Here is a 15,873-nt window from a genome sequence, read left to right on the forward strand (position 1 = left end):
CATTTGAAATCATCAAAATTAAACAAAATAAACATTTGAAATATATGAGTTTGTATGTAATGTATGAATATAATATACAAGTTTCACTTTTTAAATGGAATTACTGAAATCAATCTACTTTTTCATGATATTCTAATTTTATAACCAGCACCTGTATATGAATGAAAATATAAAAGCAGATTACATTAAAGCAGGTACATGTATAAAACAGCAGAGCTGCTTTACTTCTCCTGCATCAGCTGACATTTTTAGGAAAAGCTCATTCTGTCAAGTTTGACATTTAAAGATGTGTGTGCTACAGATTCTTTCCTTTTTTCCCTTTTTTTGTTGCTTTCATGACAAAGTTTGTGATGAACTGGATGGTTTCTCTTCAGGTTTTTGCATATGAATGTCTCTTTTGTTGACAATACAAGACATTTACATTCCCAATGTTTATTGTTCTCATACTGATATTAACCAAACTGCTGTCATTTAAATGGATGTTGAATTTTCAGTCTGCTTATCTTTATCCATCACTCTTGTTGCATGTTCAGCTCATAAAATATTTCAATTTCTTCTCAGTATTTTAAAAATTCCATCACATTGCAAAAGCTTAAAAAGTAAATTATTGCTGCTGTCACAAAATATATATAGTCTGTTTCAAACTGTGTGAAATGTCGTCTTTGATCCAGTAGCTCTGATAAAGTTAGAGAATGTTTGCTGTTAATTTGATTTTGTCACCTTCTTAAAATAATTGCCTAAGTCATTTTTTCCAATGTTTCAGGAAACACAAAAAACTGAACCATTTGTTGATTGTTGAGATGATTTAGGCAAAAAAATAATTTTTGAAAAAAAATGACTTGGGCAATTATTTTAAGAAGGTGATGATTTGAAAGAAAGTTGCTGACAACTGTTGTTTGAAGCTGAAGTGAAACCTGTTTTGAAGCCAACATCAGTGAAAATATAGCCATAAAATATGTTTCTTTGTAGAAATTTTAAATTAAAAATTAAAAAATATATATTTTTTTTTTTGGGTAAATCTGAACATTAAAGAAACCACTCGTGTGTTTTCGGCTTTTTCTGTGACAAACCCGGAAGTGTGACGACTTCTGAGCCGCTGAGGTCCAGCGATTCCCCAGTGAGTGGATGAATACCGGTACAATATAGTTCAATTTGTTAGATTTAATCATTCAAACTGACCAGAAAATACCACTTGAGTTTCATTTTTTGGCTTCCCAAAAGATAAAAACCTTCCTCGGATTTGGATCCATAAGCTCTGATGTGGGAAGAACTCAGATCCGGATCACATCAAAGAGAGCACCACTTGGATCCTCGTTTATGCACTGCGTATAGTGGAAGTGGGGTGCTGTTGACCAGAACCAGTGATGTCATTGGACAGTGGAAGGAATTATTTTTAATGGACACATTTTTAATGGACACTTTGAAACTAATTTGGCAGTATGCTTAGAGCCATTGTCCATTTGGAAGACCCATTTGTGTCCAAGCTTAACTTCCTGTCTGATGTATTAAGTGTTGCTTCAATATTTCCACATAATGCCATCATGATTCCTCATGATGCCATCTATTTTGTGAAGTGCACCAGTTCCTCCTATAGCAAAACACCCTTACAACATGATGCTGCCACCCCAGTACTTCACAGTTTAGATGTTCTCAGGCTTGCAAGCTGAGCATTTTTTTCTCTAAATGTAACAATGGTCATTATGACTATGCAATTCAATTTTATTGTTCTAAGACCACAGGAAATAAATCAAAAATCTAATTTCTCTGTTCTCTTTCTGATATCTTGTCTGATTTCTTTGGATTTTCCCATGATGCCACTCAAAAAAGCAACATGTTTGAGGTGTGCCTTAAAATGTATCCACAGGTGTGTGAACTAACCTATCAAAAGCTTCCAAAGCCATGACATTATCATCTGAGTTTTCCAAATGCACCTTCATGTGTCTGGAAACTGGAGATGGAAACCAAATCACTGACACATTACATTAAACCAAATCTTTAAGGCAAAAATGTTTGAAATATTGACTCTGGTATATATAAAACCAAACAAAGTCACAACATAATTCAGCTTTGCCTTTACTGTTCTGTTCACTTTTTGATACCTCAGAACTTAATTTATAAGACAGCAGCAATAAAATAGTCCTCAAGTTTCATAACACCCAAACTATGCTGCTCTGCGCTGAAACTTTTTCCTTACCTATCAACTGATAGATTTAATAAGCTTTAGACAGGGGCCACAGCAGCATGTTACATACAGTCTAGTAGCTCTGAACCAAAGATTTAAAAAATTGTAGTTCTGTCTTGGTCCCCAAACTAGTGGCAGGAGAAAGTCTGTCCGAAAAATTTTAAATGGACTGAAGCGCACTGTTCTTTGGTCAGACAAATCAAATTTTGAAACTCTTTTTTTAGAAACCACGGACAAGACAAATCTTCCATACAAAAGAGGAGAGGGACCAAGTCTGTTATCAGTGCTCAGTTTAAAAACCTGCCTCTCTGATGGTACGGGGGTACATTAGTGTCAAAGGTATGGGCAGCTTACACTTCTTGAAAAGTGCCATCAGTGCAGAAAAGTGTATACAGAGTTTAGGACAACATATGCTCCCATCAAGCAAAACATCCAGCAAAAAACATGTAGAGCTAGAATCAGACAATGGGACAACTTTCCCCTCCAAAAACTCCAGCAACTGGTCTCCTCAGTTCCTAGATATTTGCAGACTGTTGTTAAAAGAAGGGATGCTTCACAGTGAGAAACATGGCCAACGTTTTTGAAATGTATTGTGAAGAAAAATAAAATCACCCCAAATTTTCCTAAAACTGGTTCAATTTCTTAATTTTTTAGGATTTGGAGTTGTAGTTTCCTCTTTTGCCACAGTTCTTTTGTCTGTCAGCTTTGGCTGTGCACAAAGTTCTAATGGTGGAGCAGCATAAGAACATCAAATGCTCAACCTGTGTTTCCTTTTCTTTTTTAAATGGCATTATTTACTGCTGCATTGAGATTTTGTTCAAAACAATGAAGCCATGGCTAGTTAAGTCTGTAATAAGCTGATTTACTTGGTCTGTAATAACAGACCAAGTTCCTTGGTGCACACTGTGCACCTTGGTGCACTGTGTGGTCATAAGGACAATATGAAGATTTTTAAAGGTGTATGATGAATATTTCTGTGTTTGTAGAGGAGATCATGCTCTGAGTCTTCACACTTTCTGCTCCTGGATCTTGTCTGGCAGATAGTTAATGGAACAGACAAGTGAAAGGACACTGATAGTACACAGAAGTGAGCATCTGACCTTTTCCCATGATTTCTTTCTGACGTTAATTCACACAGCTTCTGAGTAGTTGTCCTGCTCTGCATATGATTATTGTAAATCTATTCTGTTTGATGCAGTCACACAGTGAGTAGGCTGCTAGCTTTATCTCATTCATGATCAGACAAAAAAAAAAAAAACAGGCTTGCTGCCAAGTGTTTACTCAGCGGGAAGATGTTTCCTGCTGGTTGTGAAATGCAGACATCTCCTCTGCTTTCCTCTCTTAACATTTCCTTATTTTCTTTTGTTAGTCCTTTTGAAACATTGCCTCTCTTTGCAAAACTGGTCCTCATAGTAGTACATGAAGATAATTTTATTTCTATCAAAATGGTAATCTGCTTCATCATACCTTCTCTAATTTTGTAGCTTATGCTTTCAGCTTTTAGCTACCATTCTGCCTCGTTTAGCTTTAAGCCACCATTCTGATCATTTTAACTACAGTTTTACTATTTTTAGCTACTGTTCTGCTTGTTCTAACCTTAACAACTCAGTAGTAGCTTCTTCATTAAATTAGTATTCAGCATTTATACTGCATTTTTGCAGCAAATGCAATTTCTGTAGTTGTTGGACTACTATCTTTTTTGTGACATACGCACTTCTCCTGCAGCAAAAAAACCATATAGGTCCAGAATATATCAACTCTGGTATTGTATAATATTGAGATATTGAGATGCACAGTGAGACATGTACTAGTTCTAAATGATTATTAAAATTTCCTCAAAATGTTATTAGAGAGGTAGTAGCTGAGAGTCATCCACTTCACATACTCTGTTTGGACCCTTTTGATTGTTGCTTAAGACTGTAAATTGACATTATGAGAATAATTTTTATTTCAAACTTTTATGCTTTAGATCAGTTTTCTTCCCCTTTTTAGCCATTTTTTTTTTTTTTTACTTTCTGGTTTTGCTCTGGTTTACCTTTGTCCGATTTGTTCTCTTCATTTCTTCTGTTTTTCTATTTCCTCTGGTTTACTATTTTCTTTGTTTTAATACCCACTTGTTCATATTTTGTTTTCTTTCTTACTTTCTTTCCTTTTCACCCTGTGTATTTTCCTTTTACGTTTCCACATGACCTTTATTTTTCCCTATCCATTAAAAACTCTCCCATCCTGTTTTGTTTTCTTCTCCTTTACTCTTGTTTTATTACTTTGTCACAGAGTAGACATGCTCCCCCCATTGGCTGATAAATTTGTGTGTCTCTCTAAAATGCCTGAATGCTCAGAGTCATCTATCAAATCACGTGTCATGGTGTTGACAGCCACCATTTGATTGTGATTGGACACTAGAGCGAGCCAGGGCTCTCCTCACATTACACATTGCTCAGACATCATAGCAACAGATTTGATTACAGAGCGGATGTTCCAATTTATTGCTCTTGATGCCTTTCAGCCCGGTATCGTGTTTCAATTAAACAGAGATTTGAAAGTGGCGCATCGTAACCAAAGTCAATCCTACTAACTCATTAAGAGAAGCTGTGATATGTGGAGGTGTTAAATAGTGAAGTGATTGGCACAAAACACAAACTCTTAACCCCTTTGCTAAAAGGTGGAGAAAATTTTGAGTTGGCAGGTTAATGTAACACCTACAGAGGGACAAATGATGATAAAACAAAACTTAAGTTTGGAGATGGTGTGTTCAAAGTTAGAACACTATCACAGCCCTGTTCATAAATGGCACTTCATATCTGTCTTAGTTGATTCAACTGCAAGTGGACAACTCTGATTGATTCATAAAAAACAAGTTTTGGATCAGGACTTTTAAAAAGCTTAAATTGAAATTATTTAGATAATTCAAAATATAGTTCTTAAAAGCTTATCATTTTTAACATGGCAAAGTTAAGAATGGTAAAACCTTGGTTTTATGGTAAATAAACTGTTCTCAGAAGCTCAGATGAGGTTTTAACTCTTGGTTAAGGCAATAAAATTAATAGATGAACTCTGGATAACTGTAACATCCTTACACTGACTTTTCATCTCACTTCATTAAAGAGACTGAGTTTACACTTGTAATGAAGTTTCTCAGTGTCTCAGATACTGCACTTTGAAATGTCGTAAATGTCACATATTCTGCATCTTCGTTCACAACATATTAATTATATAAGTGGTAATTGTTTTATAAAAATGTGTCCATAAAGTAATTTAAAATAAAGCACACACTTACTTATCTGCATCCTACATAAAGGTAAGGTACGTTCTTTTGGCTGCTCCCTTCATCAGGGGTTGCCACAGCGAGCAAACCCGCACGAACAGTAAGGCAATTGTTTTTAGTCAGATGCCCTTCCTGCTGTGACCTGGGCTCGAACCTGCATTCTCAGGATTACAAGACCGCAGCAGTGATCACCGAGCCAGCACAGCCCCATCTGCATCCTAAGTGACCAAGTTTATTAAAAGCTTAAACATTATCACCTCTGCTTTGATTTGGATCATAGTGGGAAATGTTTCTGCTATCATGTCTCTGCAGGGAGTAAAAGTAGCCCAGATAGATCAGTGTCACCTGCAACCTGCTTTACACACACACACACTTTATTACTACACATAAAAATGTTGTAGCTTACTCTGAGGGGTGCTGAGGTTTATTGTTTGTTTACCTTCTACATGGCTACACCATTCATGTGACCAAAACCTTTCTTGTGGACCAGTCCAACAAAGACTGAGCTAATTCTCAGAAAAGGAGGGTGGAAAGTAATTTGCATGTGAGCCTAGTTCACAAAAAACAAACAAAGAAAGAAAGCAACTCAGAGCTGTTAAAAGCTTGGAACTTTGCACTTATTTGTTTAACTTGAGAAAGTTTTGAAGATGAGGAGTGAAATGTCTTCTTCAAAAAATAAATATTTCTATTCCTTTTCCCAATACTTTTTTACATTATAACAAACAGATCTTCACATAATAAAAATAAACTACTTTAACTATACTTTAAGCTGTGAAAAAAAAATCAGCTTATTATATCTGGAGAGTTTTTTCTTTAGCCGTCAGTTATGACACTGGTCTGGGTTGTGTTGTGGAATTTTCTTTAACAAAGAGGACAACGAAGAGTTTTGTCTTAGGATAATTTATTTAAGCTATATAGCTGAGAATCACTGATCTGAAGTGAGTCAGCAGAGTGAGTCTGAAGCATTACAGATAGCTCCCCCTTCTTATGCCATTGTAGGATGAGGAGGGGTCAGGGGGGGCAGAAGGGTCAGATAGCTGATCACAAGGGGAGGTAATTAAGGAACACATCCTTTATAGGCTTGTAGGCATATACTGGTAAATTGCCATACAGTCAGGAGGGGTCAGGGGGAAACAAAAGGACCAGATAACACGTACATCCTGGCACCCTATAGGGATAAGAATAAAAGCATTCCTAACTAAACTAAAACATGGTGGTCACATGCAGCAAGAATCACTGAAACAGTATTTTTCCCATTACAGGTGTGACTTGTCCGAAGGTTTGAGCGAAGTACCTTTTTCCTTATTTACTGGCAGCCCTCAGCATCTGTCACCCTGACAGAGCTTTGAAGAGTGGCTTCTTTGATGGATGTTAAATTTGATTTTCAGGTTCTTGTCCTCTCAGAGCTGTCACATCAACCCTGTGCAGAAACAGCAGAACAGGACTCAGAATTCAGGAAGCTTTGCTTTGCTTTTAAAGAGGCAGAAGAAATACCATTAACACAAAACACATCTGTGTGTTTCCTTGTTTAAAGTCCAGTAACGAAGACCACTATGGCATGTCAGCAGTAAAGATTTCCATTGAGTCTAAGGCTATTACACCAATCTCCTGGATTTCTCAATGTTAATTGGAAAAAAGTTGCATGTTTACTTGATAATCCTGTGATTATCACTTTCATGTGAGTTACCAGACATTCCTTTTTTCAATAACAACTGTTCAGGGACTGTGAATTGTCAGGTTAAATACATGGAAATAATGGATTCTTTCAATCACAATATTGGAGGGAAGGGTTTTATTCAGTATTCAAATATAAGGCTTTTTTAATACACTAGTGTTGGTCTTTTTAAACTATTCCCATTTCTTGTGTTTTAATCTGTTTAATATGTAAATTTTAGGGTCCCCCCAATAACATTTGCTGTAGTACAGGACAGTGCAGTAAAATTATGAAAACCTTTTTGTTTTTAGATTTTTTTTGTGTTTTACTCTACTCTATTTAAGAGAATGTTATTGTTCAGACTTCTACAAAAAATATTATTCTTGGAGATTTAAATATCCATACTGATAATTCATCTTCCCCTCTGGCAGCAGATTTTAAGTCTTTTCTGGACTCTATTAATCTTTCTCAATATGTTGACACCCCTACACATAACAGGGGGCTTACTCTGGATTTAGTGATTACAGACACTGAACCTATCAACAATTTATCTGAGTGTCTCGGACCACAGTGTCATCTCCCTGGAAGTACCTTCAACGTCTTCTGCTCCAAATCCTAAACGTCTTATCCAGTTCGTTGACTTAAAAAACATTTCCCTAAGGCCTTGTCCTCTGATCTCCACTCCTTGACTGCTGTCAATCATTCATCTGTAACTGACTCTGTGGATTACTACAATCAATCTCTCCAGGAGCTTCTGGACCTCCATACTCCTCTTAAATCAAAGCTGGTGTCATTCTCCCGCTCAGCCCCTTGGTACACTGGTGAGCTGCAAAACATGAAAGCAGCTGGCAGTGCTGTTGAGAGACGTGTAAAATCCTTGGGTCTCTCTGTTCTGCTTTAAAACTAAGGCCATTCTGATTGGCACCCCTCGCCAGGTTCAAACATCAACTTTAACGACTATTTCTTTTTTCTGGACAAGACATCCCCCTCTCCATCTCTGTTACAAATCTTGGAGTAAAAATGGACTCTCATCTTACATTTGAAAATCACATTAAGCATCTGTTTAAAACCTGTTTCTTTCATCTTCGCAATATCTCCAAACTTCGTCCATCTCTCACTTTTTTTGATGCAGAGAATCTTGTCCATGCATTTGTCTCCTCCAGGCTCAACTACTGCAACTCTCTGTTTGTTGGAATCCACAGCAAAAACCTTCAGAAGCTTCAGTACATTCAAAACAGTGCAAGCTTGTAAATTTGAACATATTGCACCCATTCTCCATAACCTTCACTGGCTTCCTGTCACCCACAGAATTCAGTACAAAATTGCTCTCATTACCCATCAATGTGGAACTTCACCGGACTTTCTGAAGGACCTTCTCATTCTACATTCATCCACCTGATCTTTACGATCACAGAACTGTAACTTCCTCCACCGCCCACGATCCAAAGTAAGGACCATAGGAGATCGGGCATTCTGTGTGGCTGCCCCCCGTCTCTGGAACACTCTCCCTGACTATCTGAGAGCTCCGCAACCACTGGCTGACTTCAAAAACGGCTTAAAGACTTTTCTTTTTAAGCAAGCCTGTTCTGCCTCCACATGATTTTATGATGATTTTATCACTGACTTTAGTTGCACTTTGTAGGACTTTAAGATTTTTGTTAATGAAAAGTGTGTTACAAATTAAATTCATTATTATTTAATTTAATTTTTATTCTGTATAATAATAATAATAATAATAATAATAATAATTAATAATTCAAGATGGCCACAGCTAATTAACATTAGCCAATACAAAAATGGCTGTAACTGTTAATTTTCTAGATATTGAGCTGAAACCTGATGCAATAGTAGTTGAAAGTCATTCACAACACATACACTGTGTGATACTTGAATTAATTCATGAGACTGCCTATAACTTCATTGTTTGATTAAAATAATTGACCAAGTAAGTGTATGATAAACTGCATTCATGTCTACTGTTGCTCAAACTCATCCAACCTTTTCATGTTGTATCAATGTGTTTTGTTTTGTCAGAAGTATCTTTCTTATGTGAAAAAGTCAAATTAAAAACAGAAATCATTTCCATGGTTTTTCACTGTAGGAAGCAGATTTTTCTCTCAGATGATCAGAGCATGATGTGCTGGTTGCTGTAGCACATCAGTGTTAAACACAAGTGAACCAAATAGAGAGTTAAATAGGGGGTTCACTCTCCTGTTTCAAATCACAACTCAAAACACATTTGTTTAAAACTGCTTATTCTATTTGATGCCTTCCTGCTTTTTTATTTAAGTGGGTTTTTACTTTTTTATTGTTGTATATTTTTTAAATTGATAATGTGTATTTTGTACGGTGTCCTTAAGTGCTGAGAAAGGCACCTATAAATAAAATGTATTATTTTTATTATTATTGTTATTATTAAATGTGTAAGTTTTTGCATCAGCAAGCAGCAAACAACATGGGTGTGAACCTCCCCCAAGGGCCACTTTCTGTGATTAATGTGGTACAACCACAATATGCTGTGTTTCGGTTTCCGTTAGTCATTCAGACTGCACTATCTGAATTCAATCTCGTTTCTCCTTCTCTAAGACGAGTGTGACATGAGTATGTGTGAATCCAATGTCTGTAATTGTGTTCTTGTCTTTCCCTGCAGGTGGAGCGGGAGATTGCCATTCTGAAACTCATCGAGCATCCTCACGTTTTAAAGCTGCATGACGTCTACGAAAATAAGAAATACCTGTAAGTTCACTTTTTCACATTGTATGTAAGTTAGGATAGATCTCTGGGCTATACAGAACATGGTCATTAAATTTAATAGACAAAATCATTCTCAGACATTGAGATTTCACCTGATCAGTTCTGTGTTTTGAGCTCATTTCAGAATGAGCGATTTTAGGGCTACGCCACTATTAAGCAAATTAGCTGCTGTTGGCCACACTTCTCCAACTTAGTGTCCTGTCTCAAAACATAAAAACTCACTGAAGGATTAAACGCTGCGGATCTGACGCACATTTATATTGTTATTAATTCACAAAAATGAATAAATAAATAAAGAATAAGAATAACATAAGGCTAGGATCAGCCTGGACAGCAGCAGCAGCAGGGTCAGTTTAGTCAGACGCCTCCTCCAATCAGGGGGTCCACAGCCTCTGATGGCTCAGCAGTTTGCCCCGCCACAGCCCCCGTCTCCTCTCCTCCTCCTCCGGGCCCACAGCCGCCCCACAGGCGCTGAGTTAACCTGCGAGGCTTTGTGTGTCTGACTGTTTTTACTGAGTTTAAACGGAATTACATCCGAGGAGGTGGGGGCTTGGGAATTTTATCAGGGTTCTGAACCCTGACTGGTAGCAGGTCAGGTCACCAACGATCAGCAGTCCCAACCTGAAAAGTGTCCAGACAGCTGCCTGGTAAAGATCAGTGTTATTTTTATATCCAACTTTTTTTCTCTTTTATTAACATAGTTCTAATGTTAGTTTAGACAAACCTACTGACTTTAACAGAGACGTGTTTCTGGGACAGGTCAGCTGTTCAAATTACAACTTTCTTTGGCAATATCACAGGAACATTGCCATCAAAAATAAAATGAAGCCACACAGCTCTGTTCTCAGTGACTGGGAGAACATGCATGTACACATGTTCTACACTGCAGCTGACAACAGAACATTTTCCTTTTCCAGCAGACATTGTTCAGCAGTAAAACCAGCACAACTAACATGATGGTCTTCTTGTAATGAAGTGGGTGGAGCTCCACTTGGGTTGCTAGGTGAGGGGCTGGGCTCGGCTTGGAGTTGCTAGGTTGAATTGTGACGCAACAATCCCAAGGTTTGTGAAACAGGTCATTTTGCAGACACCAGAAAACATTTACTTATTGTCAAAAAAACAGCTGGGTTTTTTTTCTTTTTTCTCTTTGGTGCTTGAACTGTTTCTAGAAGCAGTAGATACCCAGAAGTACAAATACATGCAAAAAGTGAATTTTGCATCATAGGTCCCTTTTAAAACAAAATCTTTTGGAGAGTTCTGTACTTCAGCAGTTTAACTGTTAAGTGGGAAGTGTTATGAAAGTGTGCTGCTGGAGCTCTGGAGTATTTTATTGTTTTACTGTTTGCATTAATCTTATGCATGTTGTTGCTGAACTCCAGCGCTGCAGCTTAATGTGCTGTTCAGTAATTGATAAAGGCAGCGCCATCTGTCGTCGGAGGAATTTATTTTCCTTATGTTGTGAGGACAGCAACTGATAGTCTTCATGGATGCAAAGAGTCTGATGCAGGAATTCACACACTCACAAATCACTGCTGAGCGCGTTTCTAATTTAAACAGCTTTGACAAGTACACGCTCGAGCAGATCCTTTAATCTGTTAATAAATCAAGCAGTAAGGCCGACGGGCTCCAGGACGAGCAGCACTGAGCGCAGCAAGGGATCAGCAAGATCTCAGAGACAAATCAACACAGGAGACGGATAAAATATTTTAAGCACAAAAATAGACTCACAAATTGTGGATTTTTTAAGGGATCTATATCAAACATCAGTGTATGCTGGAGACTTTAAATATGTCACAACCAAATACTCTGTGGTTTATGACTTATTGTGGTTTACTCTGTGGTTTTCTTTATTTGCACAGAAAATAATTCAGTTTCATTTGTGTTGATACTACAGTTGTTAGGGTTTAAAAGCAGAAAACCCTAATTTTTCATTGTGAAAATTAAAGGTCTAGCATTCCTTGAAGGAATACATATCACCTGGGCCAGAGTTTTAAACTTAGGGAGTCTTAACTGGTTTGATCAAACCATGTAAATGACAGCAACTCCAAATTCTAATAATAACAGTTGTAGATGTACAGGCAGTGATTACTTTATAAGACTTTCATTAAAATCTGTCCAGTGGTTTAGAATATATTTTGTTAGCAGACATATAGTGCTGAATCTTACAATTTATTGCCAAAATTTTAAGCAAATATATCTCAATATCTGTAAAATTATGGCTATTTTGTTTTGGCTAGTCTGTACTGATACCAGTATTGGGTATTAGGTCTGATACCATGTACCTGTACCTGTGCTCATGTCTCAATAGTACAGTATCAATATCACTTTACTATAATTAAAATCATTAAAGCAGGGTATTGGATAAAGTTTCCATTAATAATCAGGCCTTAGATAAATCTCAGAGGCTACATGTTGTGGAAGAACTCAATTTCCAGGCACGGTTAGATGAAAATACTCAAACAGGTTTGTTTATGTACGGTGCAGGACATACAGAGAGCCTTAAAGACAATTAAGAATTAACATCAGAGTCCCAGGTCTGAACGGGAAGCTGTGAATCAAAGCTCTGCCTCCAGTCCACACAGGAGCTGATATCTCAGATATCAGAATGTTGGAAGGTGAGGAGGAGACAGGAAGTAAGGTCAGTCTGGTTTCAGTGAACAGGAACAGGGTCATTTGGTGAAAACCTCACAGGCTGTGGAATTCAGACAGAACATAGTCATGACTTGGAATCCATGCATAGCATAGTCAAGACTTGGAATTCAGACATTACACAGTCAGGTTTTATCTTATAAAAACCTTGCCACCACACTACACTACTGCCACTTTATGGCAGTGTGACATTTTCCTCACAGTTGAGAAGTCAGGTAGTAGAGGAGGAGCCGTGTCAGCTGTGTGGAGGGATTTCAAAGTGAACAATGGAGACAAAAGTAAAGTGGACTGCAAATGGATATGCTCTGTGAAGCTGTCAAGAGAAGGGAAAAAATCTAGCACTTTCAACACAAGCAATTTGATAAAACTTTGCAAAGTTTGCAAACATCAGTGAGAAATGGCTACAGTCTATCATTGTGCAGAAAAAGGAAAAGGGAATATCTGAGCACGAGCTTCCCGACTATCTCACCACTCATTAATGGGCACTTTCATAAAAAAACTATTTCTGTCTTGCTTCATTTAAGGAGTCAACACAAAATGTAAATTCCTCTGATTTTCATACACAAAGTAATTGTTAAAAGTGTAACAGCATTTATTAATACTGGTGATGTGTAGTGATGTTTGTGTGGTGAGGCAGAGTCTGACAGAATCAGAGTCACACACACCTTAACTATTAAGACGCACACTGAATATATTCTATCGTAAATATAATATTAAAAACAGAAAATCTGAACGCCATCACATTAACAGATTATTTAGAGAGGTCTACAAATGAGTTTTGGTTTTCAAATGTTTAAAGTTCACAGCTTTACATATTTTCCTTTTAAACAGTGTGAGGCTGCATCCTATTGTATTCACTTCAAAAATCTGTTATTCATATAAAGTTTCATAATAAGTAATCAAAAACATTAATCTCAAGGTATGTGAGCGCTGTCGGTCAGGGATCACCTGCATGGGAAGTTAGGAGGTAAAAACTCCGTTTGAATGCACCGTAGTTGAATTGCAAATCATTTCACAGTGAGAAAAAATTAAACTTTAAAGTATACAGAATCTTTAAGTTTAATAGTGAGAGCAAAAGAGAAACAGATAATGCAGTCCACCTTACTTTTAGCATCTAATGTTTTGGTCTAAAAACAGCAGTGAAGAATCAGGCTGTGAGCTCACAGGAGACACCAGCAGACAGACGCAGATTACTGGATGTCTCACTCCTGGGATTTTTTTTTAGTGTGGTTTTATACCAGATCAACACAGTTAAATATGTAATAATTATATGAGAAACACTAGCACTTCTGTAGAAAAAATATGACATATAATACAAGTGTCTACAAATATTGGTACCAAGGAGTGCTTCTCTTTTCTCCCGGTTTCAGATGCATTTTCATGGCAGCATTACAGTGCTAAATAGAGGACTGGCATAGTTGCTAAATTTTAAATTTAAAAGCTCAACCAGCACAGGGGGAACGTAATAGCCACGTAGGAGTAAATGAGTCTTAAGGTTGCTACATACTTCAAAAGAAGCAAGATATCTGTACACTCTCCCAGGGCTTTAAGAAAAGAAGAATGTCTTTTTTTATTTTGCAGCCTTGGTTTGGGAGTTTCTGCAGCTTGTTCTCAACACATCATTTGCACAGAACTTATTTCTCAGTGGTGTCCAAGAAATATTGTGTGACTTGGCAAAAATTTGAAGCTGAGCATGAATTTAAAGTGAAAATGTTTATGTAACCCACTACGTAGGTTACTTCAAGTCCCCCTTTACACTTAGTGTCATTAGTTAGTGTCATTTATTAGGACCACTCAGGTCACTATCTACCAGTTTGTTTGATTCTTTGGGCTGGGGCTTGCCATCCACTTCTGTCTTCTCTGCAACACTATGGGTTGAATAGTCCCCCCCACACACACACACACACACACACAAAAGTCCCAGTAAACTACAATCCATTACCTTAAAGTTACAATTAAAAGTGTTTCTACAGTCTTTTCTCAAGTACTTTACATGTTGTACAACGATATAATTCAAGTTATCACAGTTACATATCATCAACACATTAATAAAACTAAAAGAATTAGCTTATATATGGTAATACAATAATATAATTTAAATCTTATTTTAAAGTGCTAATAAGATACATATCCACAACATAATGGTCTAGCATCAAAATGTGGATTGGAAGCACAAATTAACTCTAGCTTAATCAGAATAGTAGCAAAGTCCATATGAATATTATCAGGTGCTCATAGAAGGCGCTTCACAATGATAACAACACTATGAACTGAATTAGCACCAGTGAAAATACTAAAACGTGATAAAACAGTAAGTGCAAATACACTAAAAAAATACAACATATACAACAATATTTATACAAAAACCTCTAATCACTGTTTTATTGTTACTAAATTCTAGCAATAACTAATAATTTTAGTCACTTTTCAATGCATTTTCAACGCTAAAATGCTAACGGAGCATATAATGACTCACCGATGCTGCATGAAGCTAGAACAGGGATTTCTGGACTCTAATCTGCTCTGAACTGAAGCTTTCTAGAGTTTATTAAATATGAAATACGATTTTTGAATGATATACTTTGCAGAGCGGGTTTAGGGTTGCTTTTTCTTACTGATTTCCAAGTTTCTCAAGCTACTTTTCAAGGCCAATAGCGGAAGCAACCAGTAGCATAGATCTCTTGCAAGCTGTGTCTAATGCAATCTGAGCAGCATCTCTACACTGCACAGTGGAATGGATGGGAAATTCAAACTTATTGAGTAATGTGAAACCAGACCATGCTACCTATTGGCTGTTCAGTCCATCACTAAAACATACTAAAGGTGTATTACACCGTTTTTAAATGTATTTAACACTATTTACATATATTTAGGAATGCATTTATGAACCTGTTTTAACTCTTAATTTATTGCTTTTTAATCTCATTGCAGAATAGAATATGTGATAAGATTTACTCATTCTTGCTTGTGTTTTTAACACTGGGTTACATTTACATTCCATTTTTTCTGCTGGTGCAAAGGTTTGTACAATAGATAGTTTTGAGGAGCAGATGGCCAAGGCAGTGAGAAAGTATGAAAATCTATATAACATGTCTTTAAAGTGAAGTGAAGTGAAGTGAGATTTATTTATATAGCACTTTTCAGCAACAAGGCGATCCAAAGTGCTTTACAACAGAAATAAAAACAGAATCCAATACAGCAAATACATAATGAAACACAAAATAAGAAAGGAAAAACATCAATCATGTATAATCTAAATGAAATATAGGATAATCTAAATAAAATCACAAAACCAGACATATCTAAGCATGAGCTGAGACAGTCAAAATAGTAGCTAAAATAATCTAAATGAAATAATAATCAGATATA

The 15,873-nt window shown here is 36.8% G+C and overlaps 1 protein-coding gene across 9 annotated transcripts in view; it reads left to right on the forward strand.

The window, feature by feature from the left end:
- Positions 1–15,873, forward strand: part of LOC108243991 (serine/threonine-protein kinase BRSK2) — a 263,837-nt gene that overhangs the window by 121,256 nt on the left and 126,708 nt on the right. For all 9 annotated transcript variants that reach the window (XM_017429805.3, XM_017429801.3, XM_017429802.3 and 6 more), the window contains exon 3: positions 9,752–9,837. In XM_017429805.3, the coding sequence (XP_017285294.1) occupies positions 9,752–9,837 (86 nt within the window). The remainder of the gene's footprint in view (positions 1–9,751; positions 9,838–15,873) is intronic.

The sequence above is a fragment of the Kryptolebias marmoratus genome, linkage group LG15 (genome assembly GCF_001649575.2).
Source record: "Kryptolebias marmoratus isolate JLee-2015 linkage group LG15, ASM164957v2, whole genome shotgun sequence".
NCBI lineage: Eukaryota > Metazoa > Chordata > Actinopteri > Cyprinodontiformes > Rivulidae > Kryptolebias > Kryptolebias marmoratus.